The 19,358-nt window shown below is 33.7% G+C and overlaps 2 protein-coding genes across 6 annotated transcripts; both read right to left on the minus strand.

The window, feature by feature from the left end:
- Nucleotides 1-713: 713 nt before the first annotated feature.
- LOC109013200 (probable receptor-like serine/threonine-protein kinase At5g57670) lies at nucleotides 714-4,070 on the minus strand. The gene is made up of 7 exons (XM_018995199.2): nucleotides 3,528-4,070; nucleotides 3,160-3,414; nucleotides 2,924-3,081; nucleotides 2,755-2,834; nucleotides 2,527-2,662; nucleotides 2,255-2,404; nucleotides 714-1,072 (listed from the first exon to the last, which is right to left on the minus strand). Exons 1-7 carry the CDS (start codon nucleotides 3,736-3,738, stop codon nucleotides 857-859), a joined length of 1,206 nt encoding a protein of 401 aa, XP_018850744.1. The 5' UTR covers nucleotides 3,739-4,070; the 3' UTR covers nucleotides 714-856.
- Nucleotides 4,071-9,468: 5,398 nt separating this feature from the next.
- Nucleotides 9,469-16,014, minus strand: LOC109013199 (VIN3-like protein 2). 5 transcript variants are annotated; one of them, XM_035693202.1, is made up of 5 exons: nucleotides 15,782-16,014; nucleotides 15,505-15,595; nucleotides 13,518-14,193; nucleotides 11,192-11,511; nucleotides 9,469-10,987 (listed from the first exon to the last, which is right to left on the minus strand). In XM_035693202.1, the coding sequence occupies exons 2-5, from the start codon at nucleotides 15,527-15,529 to the stop codon at nucleotides 9,711-9,713; spliced, it is 2,298 nt and encodes a 765-aa protein (XP_035549095.1). In that variant the 5' UTR covers nucleotides 15,530-15,595; nucleotides 15,782-16,014; the 3' UTR covers nucleotides 9,469-9,710. The 5 variants fall into 5 exon arrangements, with proteins under 5 accessions (XP_035549095.1, XP_018850741.2, XP_018850742.2 ...); XM_018995196.2 differs by having other exon boundaries at nucleotides 9,469-10,897; nucleotides 15,782-16,005; XM_018995197.2 differs by having other exon boundaries at nucleotides 9,469-10,897; nucleotides 15,767-15,954.
- Nucleotides 16,015-19,358: the final 3,344 nt, after the last annotated feature.

The raw sequence follows: 19,358 nt of genomic DNA on the forward strand, positions 1-19,358 counted from the left end.
CAATTATCTTGTTGGTTGAGAAAGCCTTGTCAGCATCCATCCTGGTCACCTAACAGCACAGCTGTTGCTTTGCGGACTTGCCCCTATCTCCATTACAGCTTTGGAAAATAAGTTGAATTTTTTTATAAATAATAATGAATTGAATGAATTTTATAAAATTTATTTAAAATAAATTTAGATGTGTTTATATATATTTATGAAATTTTAAAAAATATTATAGATTTTATGTATAAAGATGTTGAGTTGAAAAATATTATGAGTTTTACATGTAAAAATATTTTATATTCAGATGAATTTAGTGATTTTAAAATTTGATATTTGAATATTAGATTCAATTTAAAATTAGACTAAATTGAATTGATTTGATTTCAATTCAGTCCAAGTTCTAAATGGGACCTTAAATTACATGCTCGTTACATACACTATTTCCTCAGTGAAATTCACCTCCTCTAACTCAAGTAAATTAGCCTAGTTTTGTACTTAAAAATGTATACTTTTTCCACCCATAAATTTGACTTCTCTAATTGTTTGATTTCCCAGTTGGAAATTCTTAATCGGTTACTCACAAAAGGAAGTCTTTGTCATATAGAGATAATTGATTGGGTGGGACTGAAGGATACTACAAACCCTACATTTCCACATGCATTTTAATTATGAAAAATATTATTGATCATTTTTTAAACTATCATTCATTTGTCAATTTTTTGATGTGTCATCAAATGATCAATAAATAGGTGAAAAATAATAAATGATTTTTTAATCATTTGACGATACATCAAAAGATGATAAAATGATGATAGTTGAAAAGTTGACGAGTATCATTACCCTTTAATTACAAAGTACATAAACTGTATGATTACATGTCAACAAAAGTGACAAATACATTTTCATCAAGTTCCAGATCTCCAAGTGATCTAATAACTTTCTGTTCACGCGAGTCATGTGGAGAAGAGAAGGAACTGTCACATTCAGATTCTAGATCCTCAAATCCCCAGAACTCCTCCGGTTCTTCTTCCTCCTGCATCTTCCACCTCTCTTTGTCCACCTCTCCATCCTCCATTACCTCCATTACCTACCCATTTGGATAAAGATCACAAACATGGAATTTGATAAATATATAACAATTATTACTAATAATTATCCCACCCTAAGGATAATATGAGGATACAAAATGTTGGAGCTGCACATATTCAATATATACTTATTGCATGTAAAACCATTACAAGAAATATGTGGCCCACAAGCTCAACACTTTTTTATGTTTCTTTCAGCACTTTGTTGGGGAATGGACGTCCCGCATTTGTTCTAGTACCTTGGCCAGTTTTATTGGATTTGACACGATGCTCACAACACGTTAATATGAATGTATTTTGAGCTGTAGCTGTAAAGATCTAGAAATGGTCGTGACTTCCACAGCAGTTGTTATGATTAATCAGAAATTGCATTCTTTCAAACATATAATGGCAACAACATTTAGGGAAATGACCATTTAAGTTGACATAATTTATAGCAAAACCATCTGTTTCAATAATGAGCCAAAACAAGACCCACCTTCACAATCATATGTACATTAATTTATCCTAGTCCTCACATGGGTGTGCCATGTATTGTCTGTGACTCTGTTTTAGGTCTTATCATACAGACTTAGGTTAGGTAGGATGGAACATCTAATAAAACCATCAAGATTGGAAAAGAACTATAATATTAAAAAAAAGGGAAGAGAGGTAAATATCCTAATCTAAGTTCCACATTTGTCCTGGCTAGTGAAAAGGATGTGCGTAGTCATCACAGGAAAACCACCACAATTTGATAGGTGAGAGCTGAATATAATATTATCTTGAGTCATTTTATGATATTAATGTGTAATCACTTGGCCAGTCAACTAAAAGGTCATTATTTGATCCATGAATAGTTTACAAGGTATGACATAAGGATCCTCTATTAAGAAATAATTTCAGTGAGAATTTTGGGGCACTGTTGATGTAAACGACCCAATGAAAAGGAATATATCACACATCTAAGACTATCTGTCAGAAGACTCAATCTCACAAGCTGATACTAATATCTGAGAAAGCAAAAAATAAATCAAGTCCATTTGGTCTTTTTCAAAGGTTATTATCATCGTTGCAGTTGTACTGCAATTTTATTTGAAAAAGAAAAAGGACGTCTTATCTGAGAGTGAAACTAATTCTCTGAGCGCCCAAATACCTTAATAGTATGTGGTATTCAATCAAGGAAGAGCATAGTTAGCTACCTCACTCATAGTTGGGCGCCACATTGAAGATGAGCGGATGCAAAGTGAGGCTGCAAAGGCTAGCCTTTTCAGCTGCGTTACATCATAGGCCCCTCCAAGCCTTGGATCTATTAACTTTTCAGTCTCTCCTTGGTTCAGTATTGGTTTGGCCTGTTGAAATTTCAAACAACAATCAAAAAGTGAAGAAAAATTAACATTTACTCAATATTAAATCTCTCTAATTAGTCTTAAGTCAGTGACAAATTTTAAAAAGGTTTGCTGGCTGTTATTACCCAGCCGTGCAAGCTTTGGTGAGAGCCATCCACCGGTTTTCTTCCTGAGATTATCTCCAAAAGAAGAACTCCAAAAGCAAACACATCCGTTTTCTCATCCACAATCCCATGCAAATAGTACTCAGGAGCTAAGTGCCTGCACGGAAAACATAACATTATGCATGTAAAATCATATATACTCCAAGTGCTGACTCAAAGATCAGTTTGCCAAAGTTTTGTCTGGTTTACCCAAATGTCCCTTCTATTGGACCAATTGAATGGTGAGACCATTGAGATGGAAGCCATTTTGCTAGTCCAAAATCAGATATCTGCAACATAGAAGAAAGCACCATTCACTAACATCGAAAACAGAAGGATGGAAGGCAAAAGCAGAGGATGGTACTAAAGGCATATATACCTGTGGTTCAAAATCTGCAGTTAATAAAACGTTGGAGGCCTTGATGTCCCGGTGAATTATTCTTCTTTGGCAGCCCTTGTGCAAGTAATGGAGCCCCCTAGCCGTCCCAATGGCTATCTTATGCCTTGTTTTCCAATCTAATGGTTGCAAATTCGTGTCTACAACAAGGATTTCGAAACCAACCATCAAAAAAGAAGAAAAAAATCAAAGAAAAAGTTTTCTTGAGGCAATCATACCATGTAGAAGAGCAGCAACTGAGCCTCTCGATGATAAGTGGAAAATGAGGTAAAGCCCATTGTCGATACAACAGCCTAAGAGAGAGAGTACATTTGGGTGGCGCGCATGACCAATGGTTCCAATCTCTGTCAAGAACTCCTTCTCTTTTCTCTCATCAGAAGAAGCTTTTGTAAGCCTCTTCACTGCAATTTCTTCACCGTCTCCCAGAGTTCCTCTGTATACCTCTGCATAGCCTCCTCGGCCAACTAGATTCTCTGACGCGCGCATGAGAAAACACGAATTTCAAGTAAAAAAACCAAACAAATAAAATGGTCTAGATTAATACGAGCTATAATGTTGCTTTTCCAAAAGACTAAGAAGCAAAAACCTGGGCTAAAACCATTGGTGGCATCGAAGATTTCTCCATAGGAGAAGCATTTCCAAGTGGGTCTCTGATGATGTTCTGGTACTGCAACATTCCTGAAGATATCTTTGGTGTGTTCTAGGATAGAGCCATCTGGGTTTGGAATTTCACCCTCAAAACTGCGTCGTTTCAAAGAGAAGAGCCGCTTCAAGCTGTTGGTCCGAATATATTTCATCGCGCTAAAACTCTCGAGTACGAACTATATTTCATGCGGAGCACCAAAAAAAAAAAAAAAGAAACAGGGAAAGACAATGATATCTCCAGATGAAACAGGATAGAAACTAGGAACCAAATCCTCTGAGACAAACAGACATAAACTCGAGAGGAAGAGTCAGGTAGCAGAGTCAAAGGATTTTCGTGATGTTATTGGTACAAGGTGTTTTTTTGGTGTGGGAGTTGGAGAGGAGCGAAAGCTGCGTTTGTGTATGGGATGGGGAATTGAATAGAGGCACTTTAAAATGCTTTTTTCCTCCAAGCAAATGAAATATATTTAAGGATTTTTTGGTTGATTGGTGAAATGATCAGATGCTTATTTAACGTGTGGTTTTGTCAGTGGGTTGAGATTAAAATTAAAAGTTGAATAAAATATTATTTTTTAATATTATTATTATTTTAAAAATTAAAAAAATTAAATTATTTATTATATTTTATGTAAAAACTTAAAAAAATTATAATAATAAGATGATATGAGATGAAACATTTTTCTTATCCAAACAAAACCTAATACAATATGTACTTATTCTCTCTCAATTATTTTTTAGTTGGTTCGTTCCATTTTATGAGAGTTAAGGATCGAATTGTTCCTCAAAAAAGAAAAGAGATCATTATTATTATTTAGTAGTAAACTCTTATAATATCTCTTATTTATTTTTTTCAAAAATTTTTATTTAAAAAGCAAACTGAAATGCCTTGGCATGGGTGGTCGACCACCAAAAGACATTTAAAAAAACCACTCCACCAACTATCCCAACTGCCACAGGCGGTCACTCCACCTAGGCCAGTACCCTCGTAATGGCCATGTGGACAACCCTCATGGTCATTATAATGATTTGTTTTATTTTTAAAATTTTTAAATTTTAAAAATAATTATAACTAGGGCTTTTTAAGAAGAAGAAGAAAAAAAAAAAAAATGTAGAATTTGATCATGGGAAAGATAGAAAAAAGATTGGCTAGCTCAGGCCGGCAGTGGGTTGCAGTACTCACGATCTGGTGCATGCATGGGGGGTGAAAAGCTGGCAGGTCCAATACATGATCCCGATCGATCATAAAAACTAATTCAAAAGGCTGTGCTTTGGCTGTCAAATGAGAAATTCAATTTTGCATTAATATTCCTACAATTGCATAAAGCATGTGTGATCTTGGAGATAAATAATACTATATATAATTATTGAATGTGTAAGTATCGTACAATCGTTTTTAAAAAAAAATAGAATCTATAATTAAAAATTTATTATTTTTTTATATAAATCTCGTATTTTTTTTTTTTTAAATAATTATACAATAGTAACTACCATTTCTCCTTAAAAATTAATTTACACCAAAAAGGTTGCAGTTGCAATTACATGTCCCCACTACTTGTTACGATCGAGTTAATATTTAACTCTACCGATCATTAAATTCACCTTAATTGCTCTAACCCCGGCCTACTCATGAAAAGGAGTATCAGATTGAGCTAGCTAGCTTGCTTGCTAGGGTACGGATTTTATCAACATTATGAGCAAAGCCTATTAAAAATATCAATGTACGTGATACGGTTACATGTAAGTTGTCACTTCCGCCAGAGTCAAAAGCTAACCAAGTCTAAAACTGAGGTACAAAACCTAGGCGATCGATTAATTGAAGAAAAACCCAAATTGATATGGGATATTAATTTAGGTCTGGATTTTACATTAATTATATTAAAATATTATATTAAGAAGATAAATCTGCATAAATATGAAAAGAAAATTTAATATCGTTATTAGATTAAAGGTAATATTAATTATTTTCCTTCTAATTATATATTTATTATCATTATTACTTTGTTAATAAATATTTAGTTTTAAGTTTTGAAATAATTTTGATTTTAATTTTGACTAAATTTTTTATAAAATTATTGTTTATTTATGTATTAATTTCTCGTATAATAATTTAGAAAAAATCTTTATAATTTTAAATTTTGTAACTATTTAAGTCTGACTTATGGACTTCATAAAATAAATCAAATTTTATTATTAATCAATATTATTTAAAGTTTTCTATGTGTTTTGAGAAAATCTCTTTTTTTTTTTGTAATGATTATCTATTAAAATTAGTCTATAAAATAATCATGTCTGTCTCTCCGACATCAAAAAGTCTCTATGCCAACTTAATTATTGCCAAGTATATATGTTGTGCATTCATCTTGCGCCATCTACATCTTGCGCCATTAGATGATACATCTTCATTTTTTAATTATTTTTGCTGGGCAAATGATGAGATTATATTCAGCCATCTACTCCATAAGCGCCACGTTATCATGTAGATGATAATTGACAACTTTTGATGGTTTTGGTACGTAATCATGATTGACCTTCCATTCCAAACATGATTTTGTCACAACATTGTAGGTTAACGCTCCCTCGGCCACCAGCCTCTAATTAAAAACACTACTATTGTTCTTTGTTGTTCACGTTTCATTAACCCTTAAAATTTCTTTTGGAACACTCATGCTTGATCATTTCCTAGTTTATTCCTGTTTTTGATCATGAATATTGCCCCCTGGTAGCAGGTATAGGGCCTGCATCGATCATTCAACAGTTGAAAGACATGTGGCTACCATTGGCTGAGTCAACTTTAAATAATAAAATTTATTTATTTTTATTAATTTGATTTTTTAGAATAAGTGGTATTTTAGTTATATGATACTATTAGAGCAGAGTGTTAGATTATTTAAGCTAGCTAGTAACCATTTGTTGGGGGAAGCTGCCTCGATCCAATTACTATTTGGAGTAGTACTTCTATGTATGTTTAATCAAAGATTTCAAAGTATAAAAAGCAGGACTAAAGCCTCATAGATATAGATCTAAGAACCACATGACGATGATTCCATCGTTCGATTCTTATTTAATAATGATACATTTTATAATATATGTTACAAAATAAGAATATTTTTAAAAAATGATATTATTTTTATAAAAATATTTATATTTAAAAGTATTATTACATAAAATATTGTGAAAAATGACGTGCTCATGTTTATCATTTCATTCTCATCGGTCCCTAATCAGTATTCATTTGGATAGCGTATGGCAGAGTGTTTGAAGCCAACAGGCAACAACATTCGAACTTTATACAAGGTTGGCCAAGCTGAATTAACCTCGGAAAGGGATGTTTTCCCGCCAACCAAGAACCATTAAACGATGCATGTGATGATGTCACCTTCTTCCATCAAATATACTGTTCACTGTTCAGTAAAGCCAGAAAGTGATGTTTCACTGTTCTTCACGAGCGATCCGCAAGCTTTATTTTTCTACTCTCTCTTATTTTATATCTTTACTCGATTTTAAAGAGAGATATGCATGGGAGGAAAAATAATTAATACTATTTATAAATAATTTATTATTATTTCTAAATTATTCACTTTTTTTTTTATTATATACTATTTTTCACTATCATTTATAATTTATCTGAGATCACACCTGCCTTAAAAGTACACCGAAATCGAGCTTCTGTTGGGGGAGGAATGGAATCTTTAGAGGGACTGATAAATTAACACGTTACTTTAACTCACATTGAGAGAAGGCACTGGTCATGTTTTTTATTTTTTATTTCCTGAACAAGCTGGCCGGCACTGATCATGCGTACTTTTGGAGTTTTGCCAGTCAGAGCAGAAAGTCATGGGCTATGTTTGTCTAGCGATTCAAGGTTATAATTTTAAGTCGCAAGCGTTATTTTTTTTCAACATGTTTTGGACACACACGAGATGATGGACAATTACGTACACTCTAGATTCGAACTATATATAGTTTTAGAAGGTCATTCACAAAGAACATTGATGTCGAATCTTCGTCGATGTTTCTGGGTCGAACCGAATGCATGCATCATGGTAGTTTTAGGATTGATATTCAAAGATATATTGGTCAAAGTTACATATATATATATATATATTGGTCAAACCAGAACCAGACATGCATCAGCCATTTTAGGATTATTTTTTAATCGTCACGCATTTCTAGCTTATTTTTGTTTTATTTAATGTCATTTTGGTATCATTATATCGTTCAGCTTAGAGTTAGAATTTATGATCTAGCCTTTATAAAGTCATAATATTTTGGATATTTTGCCATCAACAAACATAGAGTTATTAAAAGAAAATTCTATATTTTCAGGTGATCAATTCAATTTTTCTTAAATTTTCATATTAATGGTTGATCCCTTAATATCCTTGATCACACACCTTACAGTACTGAATCGCTACATATCATAGGCCAAGAAATTTGCATGCATGCATGTCATAAAAGCCACGTATATATATATATGGATGAATCAAAACTTCAATATACTAAAATGACTATGATCTATCATATATATCCCTATCCGGTTTATTTGTGATCCGTACGTGGAACACTTTAATCGACGTGTGCGGACCATAGTAATTAATAATCACTGAGCTTGAAATTGCGAAAAAAGTAGAGATCTGATCACATGACGGGATTAAAAAGACAGACACGGAGAGCTAGCTGGCTAGCTAGCCGCGATCACATGCATGATGCGTTAAAAATGTAGCGCTAGCTTTAAGAAATGAAGGGGCTTGCATGCATGTATTCTAACATTAATTTAGCTAGCCAGGCATCCTTATACGACAAAAACAATCAAGTACTACTGCATGGCCAGGTGGGAGTAAATTACTGTTGACCAAATGGTCCCAAAAGTTGCCAGCATTTCCTGTTACCGATCGATCATGTACAAGTCCAAGAAATTTAATATCTTTAAGGACCGCGAAGTGGTTGGGAAGTTAAATGATATATATATATATATATATATATATATATAGATAGACGCCTTTTAAACAGGCCAGACTAGTACTACTACTGCATGAATCGTACGTGATTATATATCATTAGCTAGGCAGTAGAAGCTGGAGTTAATTTCCCGACAACCCACCGGCCCCCCACAATTATCCACGTACAACGTCAATGAGCGCTCTGATCGATCGAGCCTCTTATATATACCCCATGCACTATAATAACTGGGAGTTTCCGCTATCGATGGTATCAAATACAATATCATTGTCCACGCACGCGTTGAATTAACAGTTAAGTAATTGCTTAATTAGCAACTTATGATTGTTAATCAACAATCGAATAATCTTGACCACTTGATCGTATTTATTAGTAGCGGTAATTATAATATAATATTATGATCTTTAGATTATCCCCTTGATTAACTGATCTTTGAATTTAGATTAATTCCTTGGAATGGATTAATTATTTTGTATATATGCGCGCAATTGATCAGTGATAAATTAATTGAGCTTTTTTTTGCTTTTAATCTCATTGATTATAAGTAATTGGCACCCCATATATATATATATATATAGGAGCTGCGTGTCTGTCTCCCAAACATGACTGAGGCCTTGAGATCAACAGCACGGAGCATTGGAATGAAGTTTCCATGGCGAAACATCATCATGAGTTGCGTCTACCTATTAGAACGAGGGCGTATTAGTTTAGACATGCAAATATTTATGAATACGTAATTGAATTCGAGAACAAAAAAGAATTTCTGGGAGAAGAAAAATACCATATTGTAACTGCTACTGCTATAATATATATCTTAGGTTGGGAGGAAGATCGTCGATCCTCGACAAGAAGTGTTCATGTTCCCCACTTTTCGCCAACCCAATGATCTATTATTGTACAAATACCTCCACATTCATAAGCAGTTGAAGCAAATCAAATGACATAAATGGAATAATGTCATTAATGTTGTGATAGAGGCTGTATTATAAAATGGATCGAGCACTAAGCTTCTTACATCATCATAAGAATGGCATAATGGTGATCATGATGAGAAGTATAAATGATGAATGATAGGGGGTATAAAGAATTATAGATACACAAACCCTGATGGGGCCTGCATTCAAAAGTAGATCCATCTAATAGCAGATCACTCATTACATGATGGTCAATGCCAAAGCTTCATGCAAAATCCTGCTGGCACCACAGATGATTTCTTATTTGAAACACTTTCTGAAAAGGTGTCCACCAGCTGCTCTGCAAGACAAGCTGGATCTTCATGAAAAGTATCAACAAAAACCTTCACAATCCTTACCTCTTGTGAGTTTGCCCTCAAGCTATACCAAGTCAGGAATTTCTGCCTGAAATTCTTCTCGATGTGACCCTTACACTCTAACCATCTGATTACTTTCACACAATACTCAAAATCCCTGTCTGAAGTACCATTTGCGGCACATTCCTCAGCCTGCATTTCCATACTTTTCTTTTTCGATGTGCTACCATCTTGGGGTTCCTCTCCTTTCCCAATCCCATTTTCCAGATCCTTACAGCAGGATTTGGATCTCCCATTCCTTCCTAACCCATCCTTAAGCACTTCCAATTTGCATGGAGTAATGGGCAAGCCAGCTTCTGAATTACTAACAAACACCACACATTCCATTCCTTTTCGAACTGGAGAATTTGATCCATCATCAGTGCTCATGTCCTCAATAATTTGGCTTTGCGAGTTCTTGTTCTCAATCTTTGTGACATCAGAATTGGGCGCAGAGTCAACTGTCAGCATAGCACGCTCTTCATCCAAAACTGAAACCAAATCCGTTGGAGTTCCTTCACCCATATCACTGCAGTTCAGAGCATCATCACATCCTTTTGCTGAAATAAATTTATCTTTATCCTTGCTATAAGTAAGATAATTGTCTGCTTTATCAGCCAGGTCACTGTAAGCAGTAATGTTATTAGTTTCATCTTCCACCGAGGAAGGATTTGAAAGGCTACTACAGTTGGTAGCTGGGCTTTGACTTCTTTCTGTTACAAAGCTGTTTAGGACTTCATCATCAGCACTGCCGGTTGACAGACAAACTTCACACATACCCAAATTTCTCGCACCATTTACTGAAACAACTTTGAAACAATACTCTGTAGCTGGAGTTAGTCCTGTGATGACAAACCTTGTATTGGGAGCAACAAGTTTACGAGTAGGTTCTGAAGGATAATCCATATCATGAGCCTTTCGATGCCATAAGTTATACCCAACAAGATCTTCTGGCAAAGAATCTTCTGAACCCAAAATCACAGTGAGGCATGTTGCATGGACATCTAGAAATCTGACAATATTGGGAGCAATCATATTTGAATCTGTAGACGACGAAGGGCATAAAACAGAAGTATTGTCACTACTTTCCTCAGTCCTCAATAATCCAAAACACATCATAAAGCTAATACTTCCTGCAGAAGTTAAGTACAATGTTTGCAACAAGCAAACCAAACAACCCAAACTCAAATTTTAAAAATGCAAAAAATAAAACAAGAAAAAAATCCGATGATTACTGGGGAATAAGTAACTGTGTGCATGATCATCATGTTTCCGGATAAAAAAAAAAAAAACAATTTGTGGTGGTTTTGCTGAGATAGCACATAAAAAAAGATTACCTTGAATCACAGGATCAGACAATGGATGCAAAAATGTATTGGATTGCAAGGAATCCAGTGATTCCACAGCCAAGGCGCACAGTTTCTGGACCTCTGGTCCTGAAGAAAGTCTGTTGACAATACCCCTACCCATCTTTACAGGTAATCCAGTTAAAGGGCCCACGTCAGCCTCAAGCTTCTTAACAGCTTCATCCACAATCTCATAAAGCTTACGATACTTTTCAGTCCCCTTTAAAAGCTTTTCGCTTAAGGACACACGATAACACAGTATGTCAACACGTCTTGTATCCCTTGCTGTCATCAGTTGTTTTCTCCAGCATCTACACACATTACGAAATCAATCCCAATCAAACCTGACTTTAAGTAGGTTATATTTATGAATAGAAGCCTCATGAAGGGAACAATACTGCACATTTCATATAATGTGCTTGCTTTTAGAAGTTCAATCCAGACACATGGTTAGCATTCCATATGAAATTTTTACATGAAAGGATTCAATGTGCTAATTTTATTCGTACTTGTAAAAAATAATTCAATTTGCTAATATTACATTAGAAAGTTACTTCCGATAGACCCAGTTCACAAAACATTCAATGGCACAAATGGATTAAGAACAAACTGAAATATAGATAATAAGATTAGCATAATTTTGTTAAGGGTGCAAAAGTATGTTACTACTCTAAAATCACATTTATACTTCTTAAGAGAGGGTGAGAAATTGTTTTCTTAAAAGAATATCCTAAGATCTAAATCTCGAAATTCACAAGTGAAGGTTTGTAACTCAACAAAGGTGGTAATAAAGTATGTAGAGGAACATAGGATCACAGTTCACGAAAGTCCAAAATGAGGGCACTGACACATTCCAAAAGACGACAGTTGAAAATCTAACAAAGGCTACAAAGCCTATCATTTTGATAGGTAACAACCTAACAAAGGCTATATCACTCTCTACTTCCAAAATCCTCCCAAACCTGTTTCATCCTTTCCAAGTGGATCATAAAATGCGAAGAGAGAGCCTGAACAATGTAGGTTCTCATTAGTCTGACCTTTCTAATTCTAAAACTTCAGGAGTAAGAACAAAACTCGGAAAAGATAAGAAAATAGATAAAAACAGGCTTAGCTTGAGTAGGAATGTACATCAAAGATAACTCAGCATTGGTGATCATCCACTTCCACGAGAAAGAATAATAAACCTACTTGAATCAAAATCTGAGACATGTGGATAACTACTCAACAGCGAGAAAATTACAGTGTCGCTTTCACCTAACCATTCTCATTCTAGTCGTCAGAAAAACCCAATGACCTATACCAAGCACAAAGGAATTGAACTCCTGGACGATTAACAATCAACATCCTGACATGAAACAATCAATTTCAACTCTATATCCAATCCTAGAATGGCTTGAAAACTCTCACTGTTGTTTGTTCATAATTATTTCTATACATGTGTCACTAATGCATGTTGAATTGCATTCTTAAAACAACATTATATTATCCAGACGTGTAAGACTTGTTAAAGAGACGCCTAAAAGAAAGGGGTGTCACCCCAGACCACAAGAGGACAACAAAAACAATGAAAAAAAATCATTCATAAACACATAAAATCAGTGAATGAATACACAAAGGAGATGAAATTCAAAAACTAAATAGTTGTGAGATCCAGTTCTCCACCCCTGCGCTAACACCAGGTTCTTCCTCTATCTAGACAGATATTCATATTAGACACTTTGTGCTACTTCTATTGCCACCCAATTCCCCCTTGATCAGACCTCCCATCCCAGATAAAATCAAATAAAGTATTAAGTTATATCCAAAAATGGTTATTGAAAGATCATTCTGATGATAGAGAGTACAAAGAACAGAGAATAACCAATCCACAAGGTTATGAAATTAATGCCAAGAGTAAATTGCTGTGAGAGAGGGAGAGAGAGAGACAGAGAGAGAAATGTTTATACCCCACTAGAGAAAGATCATAACACATGAACTGGCACCAACAAAACGTACTAAAACATTTCAACCACCTGATGATGATAAGGCCATGACAGCAACATACAGAATGCATAAACCATGTTTTTCTTCTGTATAAGTAACAACTCATGAACCAAGTTACTCAGTAAATCTTTAACTTTGAATGTATCACTTGCAAATAAAAAATGCTAAAGAACATATACTTACGTTCATTGTCAATATTGTTAAAGATGGACTTATGCTGGGTAAGATAACTTTAATAAACGTAAAATAAAAATCTTAAACAGAAGCACAGCTTTATTAAACTCAGCAAAGAGGAATATATATATATATATAATGATCCAGTGGAAATATTTACCCAAGCAAATTATTCATTTTCCCACAAGATACACAGTAAAAGCTCCCATCAAGTCCAGCACACTGTCCTTTAGAAATGCCAGATCTTTCATGTTTTAGAGCACACTCCAGATGGCAGGACATGCCACATGAATTACGTTGAAATGGAGGGTCTGAGCTGCAAATCAACCACAGGCTTGGATCCTTGTTGTCATCGTACTGATAGCAGATGCAACATGAACATCTTTTGCAAAAGTCATCTACTCGATCTAAGGTAGCTCTGCAAGCTGAGTTTTTGCAATATATAGTATTACCTAGATCAGTGCCCCCATTATTGTGAGAAAGATTATATGCTGGAGCAGTTAGTCGAGAAGGGTGCTCAGTTTTCCTCTGCCTTTTGATAGTTCTTTGGCCAAGTGCAGGGGAAGACGGTTGTTCAAGATCAATTACAGCTGTGTGCCCCCCTAATTTCTTTTCAGATACAATTTTCAGAAGGTTCTCTATGATTTTCAACTTCGTCAAGCCAGTATATTTCCTTTCTTTTCCCATCTCTGCACACAGGATTTTTAAAATCTCCTGTCGGCTCCATGACTGCAGTATTTCAGGGGCACCATGTGACCACTTCGATATTTCATATACTAGTTCCCTCTTTTCCTCGATACTCAACTTACTGCATTTTGATGGATCAAGGATGACTCCTAACATCGAGGAAAAGGAAAACAAATATTAGTGTATAGAAACTAGGAACAGGGGTGAAAGAAATCAAGAAAGTTAAGTACTTGAAGAAGTTAATAAAATCAAGCTTAAACAAATAAAACAGAAAAAACAGAAGGAAAAATTAAAAGAGAGATCCTTGCATCAGAACCTCAAAATTATCGATATTCCCACAGCCTTATTTTAGGAAGGATGATGTTATTCATGGATCTAGAACCCGTCGACAACATCATCAAAAGGACAATGAGATCTTGCGGAAGAATACATAATCAACAATCTCATAATGCACCCAAATTGCAGTCAACTAATATCTATTACTAGATGATTACAAAGAGTCATTAGAGAATCTCAGTGTCAATTATCTTTTTATCCTCTTGAACCATTAAGAAATTTTAAAAAGAAAATAGAATGTCTAAGGGATGTATCAAAATAAATTATCAAAGGGTTGGCTTGACTCCCATTAAGAAAGACCGCCTAACTACATCAAATATACATTGAGTTTTTATATTTCATTTGCATGTAACTTGGTAAGAGCCCATCAAACCGGGACTAGTTATGAGATTAAGGAGGGAGGGAGAGGGGGGGGATTCATTTGACTTTGAAATTAATCTGGCTCTCTACGCTTGACTACGGGGTGGCAAATGGATTTCTTAATGTGGTAGCGTGCCACTCATACAAAGTACACAAGCATAATATATATAAGCTTTTCTTATTTGGTAATAAGAGGTGTCCCCGCATAATGCAACGATAAATAACATACAGAGAGAAACCACTGGCATTATGTATGATCGGGTAAGATGCAGCTACACAACTTAATATTCTTTCACCACAAAACAGTTTCCAAACAAAATTCCTAACCATCATGTAGAATGCCATCTATATACACCAAAATCATCCAAGAAAAGAGCCGAACAAAATTTATTGATAAACATGGAAATTCAGAAACTTTAAAAAATCACAAACGGCACGATATTTCTGAAATCTGACTATCACGATTCACGCAGGTTGTGGAGGAAAAAAAAAATGGAAAAAAGGACAATCATGCAGATTACAAATCCTCCCAAAGATTTGACCTTCAGCACCTCGATAAAAATAAAAAAAAAAATTTGAAACCAGACGTTCGATGACCAAGACGTTACAGCTTACAAAAAAAAAATCCCGAAGAATCATAGCTCAGAAATAATTTAATTAAAAAAAAAACTTCTTCCATAAAAACAAAAACAATATTCTTCTTTTTCCCATAAAAAAATAATATTGATTACATGACAGAGAAATAAAAGAGAATAGGGGGTTACCCTCGAAAGAAGAATCCATGGCCATAGTCTTTAAAAACGAAGAAACCAATCAGCCGAGAACATTACCACAAAAAACCCAACTTATCTGAACCTGAAAAAGAGAGATGGAAATCCCTTCAAACACCACCTTATAGTAACAAAAATGGTAAAATATATAAACATACACAATTTCTTTTTCAAAACCAAAAGGAAGAAAAGAAAGGAGAGGAAATTTGACCCATGAAAAGAAGAAAGAGATTGAAAGGGAATGGAATAACAAAACCAGAACAGGACACACTCGAAATTCCGCCACAACAAACGAATCCATGAATTCGGACAACAGCCTTGTCTCTCTATCTCTGTCTTCAGCCCTCTCTCTCCTCTCGGTGGGCTTCTCTTTAGTTTCAGGACCCGAAGCAGCAGTAGTGGAAGGAAGAGATTCGAAGAGGACTAGTTCTCCTGTGACAAAATGGCAATAGAAGTTTTTATTATACACCACTTTTCAGAGAGCTGTGGGAAAAATAAAAAATTACCAAAATAAATGCCACCCTATAGTCTACCCCTACAAACTTTTACCGCCCTAACCTAATGAATAACGCTTCGCACGGGGCCGAGTTTACTGAAATAACCCTCCCTCGTCACGTTATCTTTCTTGTCGGAGTGCCACTGGCATCACCGGCATGGGTCCCAATTATATCTACTCTTCGTTTATTTTTTTATTATTTTATTTTATGATACGATATTAAATAATAAATTTATAAATAAAATATAATAATTAATTTTTAATTATCTAATATCACATCATTAAATAATAAAAAAATGATAAATAGTATTACACATATCAATATTATTTTGTTTAATGAATTCATTTTACTTTCAATCATTTTAAAAATAAAGTAAAGTTAATAATTATTAAAAAAAAATTAGTAAAAAAATTATAAAAAAACAAGTGGCAGTCGGCGGTCGCAACCTCGGTCAGGACTCGGAGTGATTCTTTGTTGTTGCAACTTGCATACACGAGAGGAGGGGGGGACAATGTGATGAGGGTAAATATGTCAATGCACGGGTTGCACGGAAAATAACTGTATAGATAACTGTCATAAAGGCAAAAAGGTATCGTTTATGCATGATTTTGTAAAAAATAATAAATAAATATGGATAGTGCTACACATTCACATGCATGCCCCATCCATTGCCTTTTCTTTGTATCATATGATGTTTGTTACCTTCTTCTACCTTTAATTATTACTTCTGCCGTTTCTTTCCCTTTGTTAGTTCAACATCACTTGTTCTATCTAGCATCCATAGTGACTTGGTCAAATAAAAAAATTAGTTAAAATTTATATAATTGATGTCAAAAATATTTTCATATTAAATTGATTAAATATAAAATAAGATAGACTTCTATTACAAGTTGGTCAAAGATAGAAAATCATAATTAATTCACTAAATATTAAAATATTAATTTTTCACTCCAAACAAAAATACAATTTGTTTGGAGTAAATTAATTAGCAAATTTCATTACATTAAGTAAATGAAATCTAAAGTGTCACTGGATCATGTCTAAATTTTCTTGTCTCCTTAGAGTATTAGTAGTGGACTCAACAAAGTCTGATCAAAATTTAATTAGAGAATTCACTTTTATAAATTTAGCTAGCTACTTTTCAACAACACCAAATAACAGACTCTCCAAATATATTACTATTATATTAAAATATTGATTTTAACTTTTTTATTTATTTTAATTGTAATTTAAATATTTATTCGTTATTAAAAAAGTCACATTAATTTTCTAAGGTTCATATTATTCCTAACAGCTATAATTTTCTAACAATTTTTTTTATAATAGTCATATTCTTTCAAATGATATATTTTTTCAATGTTCATATTTTTCCAACGATCATATATTCACAACGGATATATTTTTTCTGTAGTATTTTTGGGCGGGAGGAACAACAAGGCAACATGAAGAGAATTGTTTATGGTAAAAATAATATTTAGCTAGCTAAGTGGCTGACTAGATTTGGCTAATGAATAAATTTTGGGCTAAAATTATTGTTTATTTATTTAGTCCATTATAGTAAACTTTTGTGCAACCTAGCTAAATTTTAGTCTAAATTTGACTAAGTTGAATCCACTACTAATGCTCTTAGACTGTATTTGAATGTTGAACTGATTTGAACTGAATTGAGTTCTTTATGAATAGTAGTAAGTTGAGTAGGTGGAGCGAGTTATGTGGGGTCTATCTAAAATAAGTTTAGATGTATTTAGATGTTAATATGAGTTTAATTTTTTTTATAAGAAATTGAAAAAGGTTATGGGTCCCACATATAAAGATGTGTTGAGTTAAAAAAAGATTGTGGGTCCCACGTGTAAAGAGGTTTTGAGTTAAGATGAATTTAGTAATATGAGAGTTGGGTATTTGGATGTTAGATTCAACTTAAAATTAGACTGAACTGAATTAATTTCAACTGAGTCTTGTAACCAAACAAGCCTTAAACTTTGTATAAATTTGTTGCTCTCCCATATCTATGCATAACATGCAGATGTGGGAGTCCATACCTTCTTTATCCTCAGGAATCCCTCATACTTGACGTGAAAACAAAATGATATTTTTGAGAGCATAAATGTAGTATTACAAGAAATTCGAATTTTTACATCACCCGAAATAGACGCAAAAAACCAAAATCAACCCATGGGTTTGATCTCATATATAATAACATGATCATGTTAGCTAGGCTAATATTATATATACGTCCTTGTATTAAATGTCACATTAATTCCTTTTAACAGGGAGAAACCAAGTTTTAACCATTAAACACCTTTTATTCCCTAAAAAAATCTATTCATTTTTGGTAACGAGGGGAATATTTTCACAGCTTTAAGCATTTTGCAGATGGTACCAACGCATGATTGACTTACATTGGGGGTCGGCACCGATAGAGCACAACATACAAATGCATGCATGGTACTAGAAGTACTCTATATAATGTTCGATATTGTGAGTATGATCAATCGATCGAGTTGCGGATCGAGTTTATCTTGATCAGATCCCACCTCAGAATTAATATTTATATTATATACGGATCAATTTTGAAGAGAGATGGAAGGTTTGATCGAAGAATATATAATTTTATATATTGGCCAGCCAATTATATATATATAATATGCTGTATATATATATTTTAAATATTTTTAAAAAATAAAAAATATCTAATACTCATTTTCTTAATTAATAAGTAAAAAAATAAAAATTATAAGATAAATATATAAACAATAAAAATAAAAAATTAATTAATAGGGCTATATATATATTAGAGAGAGAGAGAGAGAGAGAGAGAGAGAGTACTTTTCAGTTGGCAAATGGGATGCTTACCTAAATATATACCAAATAACACCTCGTTTACCTTTTTTATTTTCAATTTTTAACTTTTGTGAGCAATCAATCAATCGATCGAGCCGGGTGGGACGAGTAGTGTAATGCATGGGTTTTCCTTTCCTAAAAGTCCGTGAAAGTTGCCCACAGGATTAACAATATCATTCCTGTTAACTCTGTACGTGCTGACCAATTATTATTCAGCTTGAACTTGTACGTACAACCATTCCCAACTTTATTAATTACTTTTTATATTTTTAAGTTTTTTTTTTTTTTTTTTTCTGACTAATCGATTTAAAAGTAGCATAATTTTGAATATTTCAAAATGGTAAATCCCCAACTTAAAATAGATTAAAATATGAAAAATTCTATTCATAAGCTTCATACACCACACACCATTATTTTTATAATTTTTTTAATTTTATTCTCTTATTAAATATGTGGTATATGAATTATAAATAAAATAATTCAATTATTTTAAGAATAATAAAACAAAAA

Source organism: Juglans regia, chromosome 8, assembly GCF_001411555.2.
Source record: "Juglans regia cultivar Chandler chromosome 8, Walnut 2.0, whole genome shotgun sequence".
Taxonomy (NCBI): Eukaryota; Viridiplantae; Streptophyta; class Magnoliopsida; order Fagales; family Juglandaceae; genus Juglans; species Juglans regia.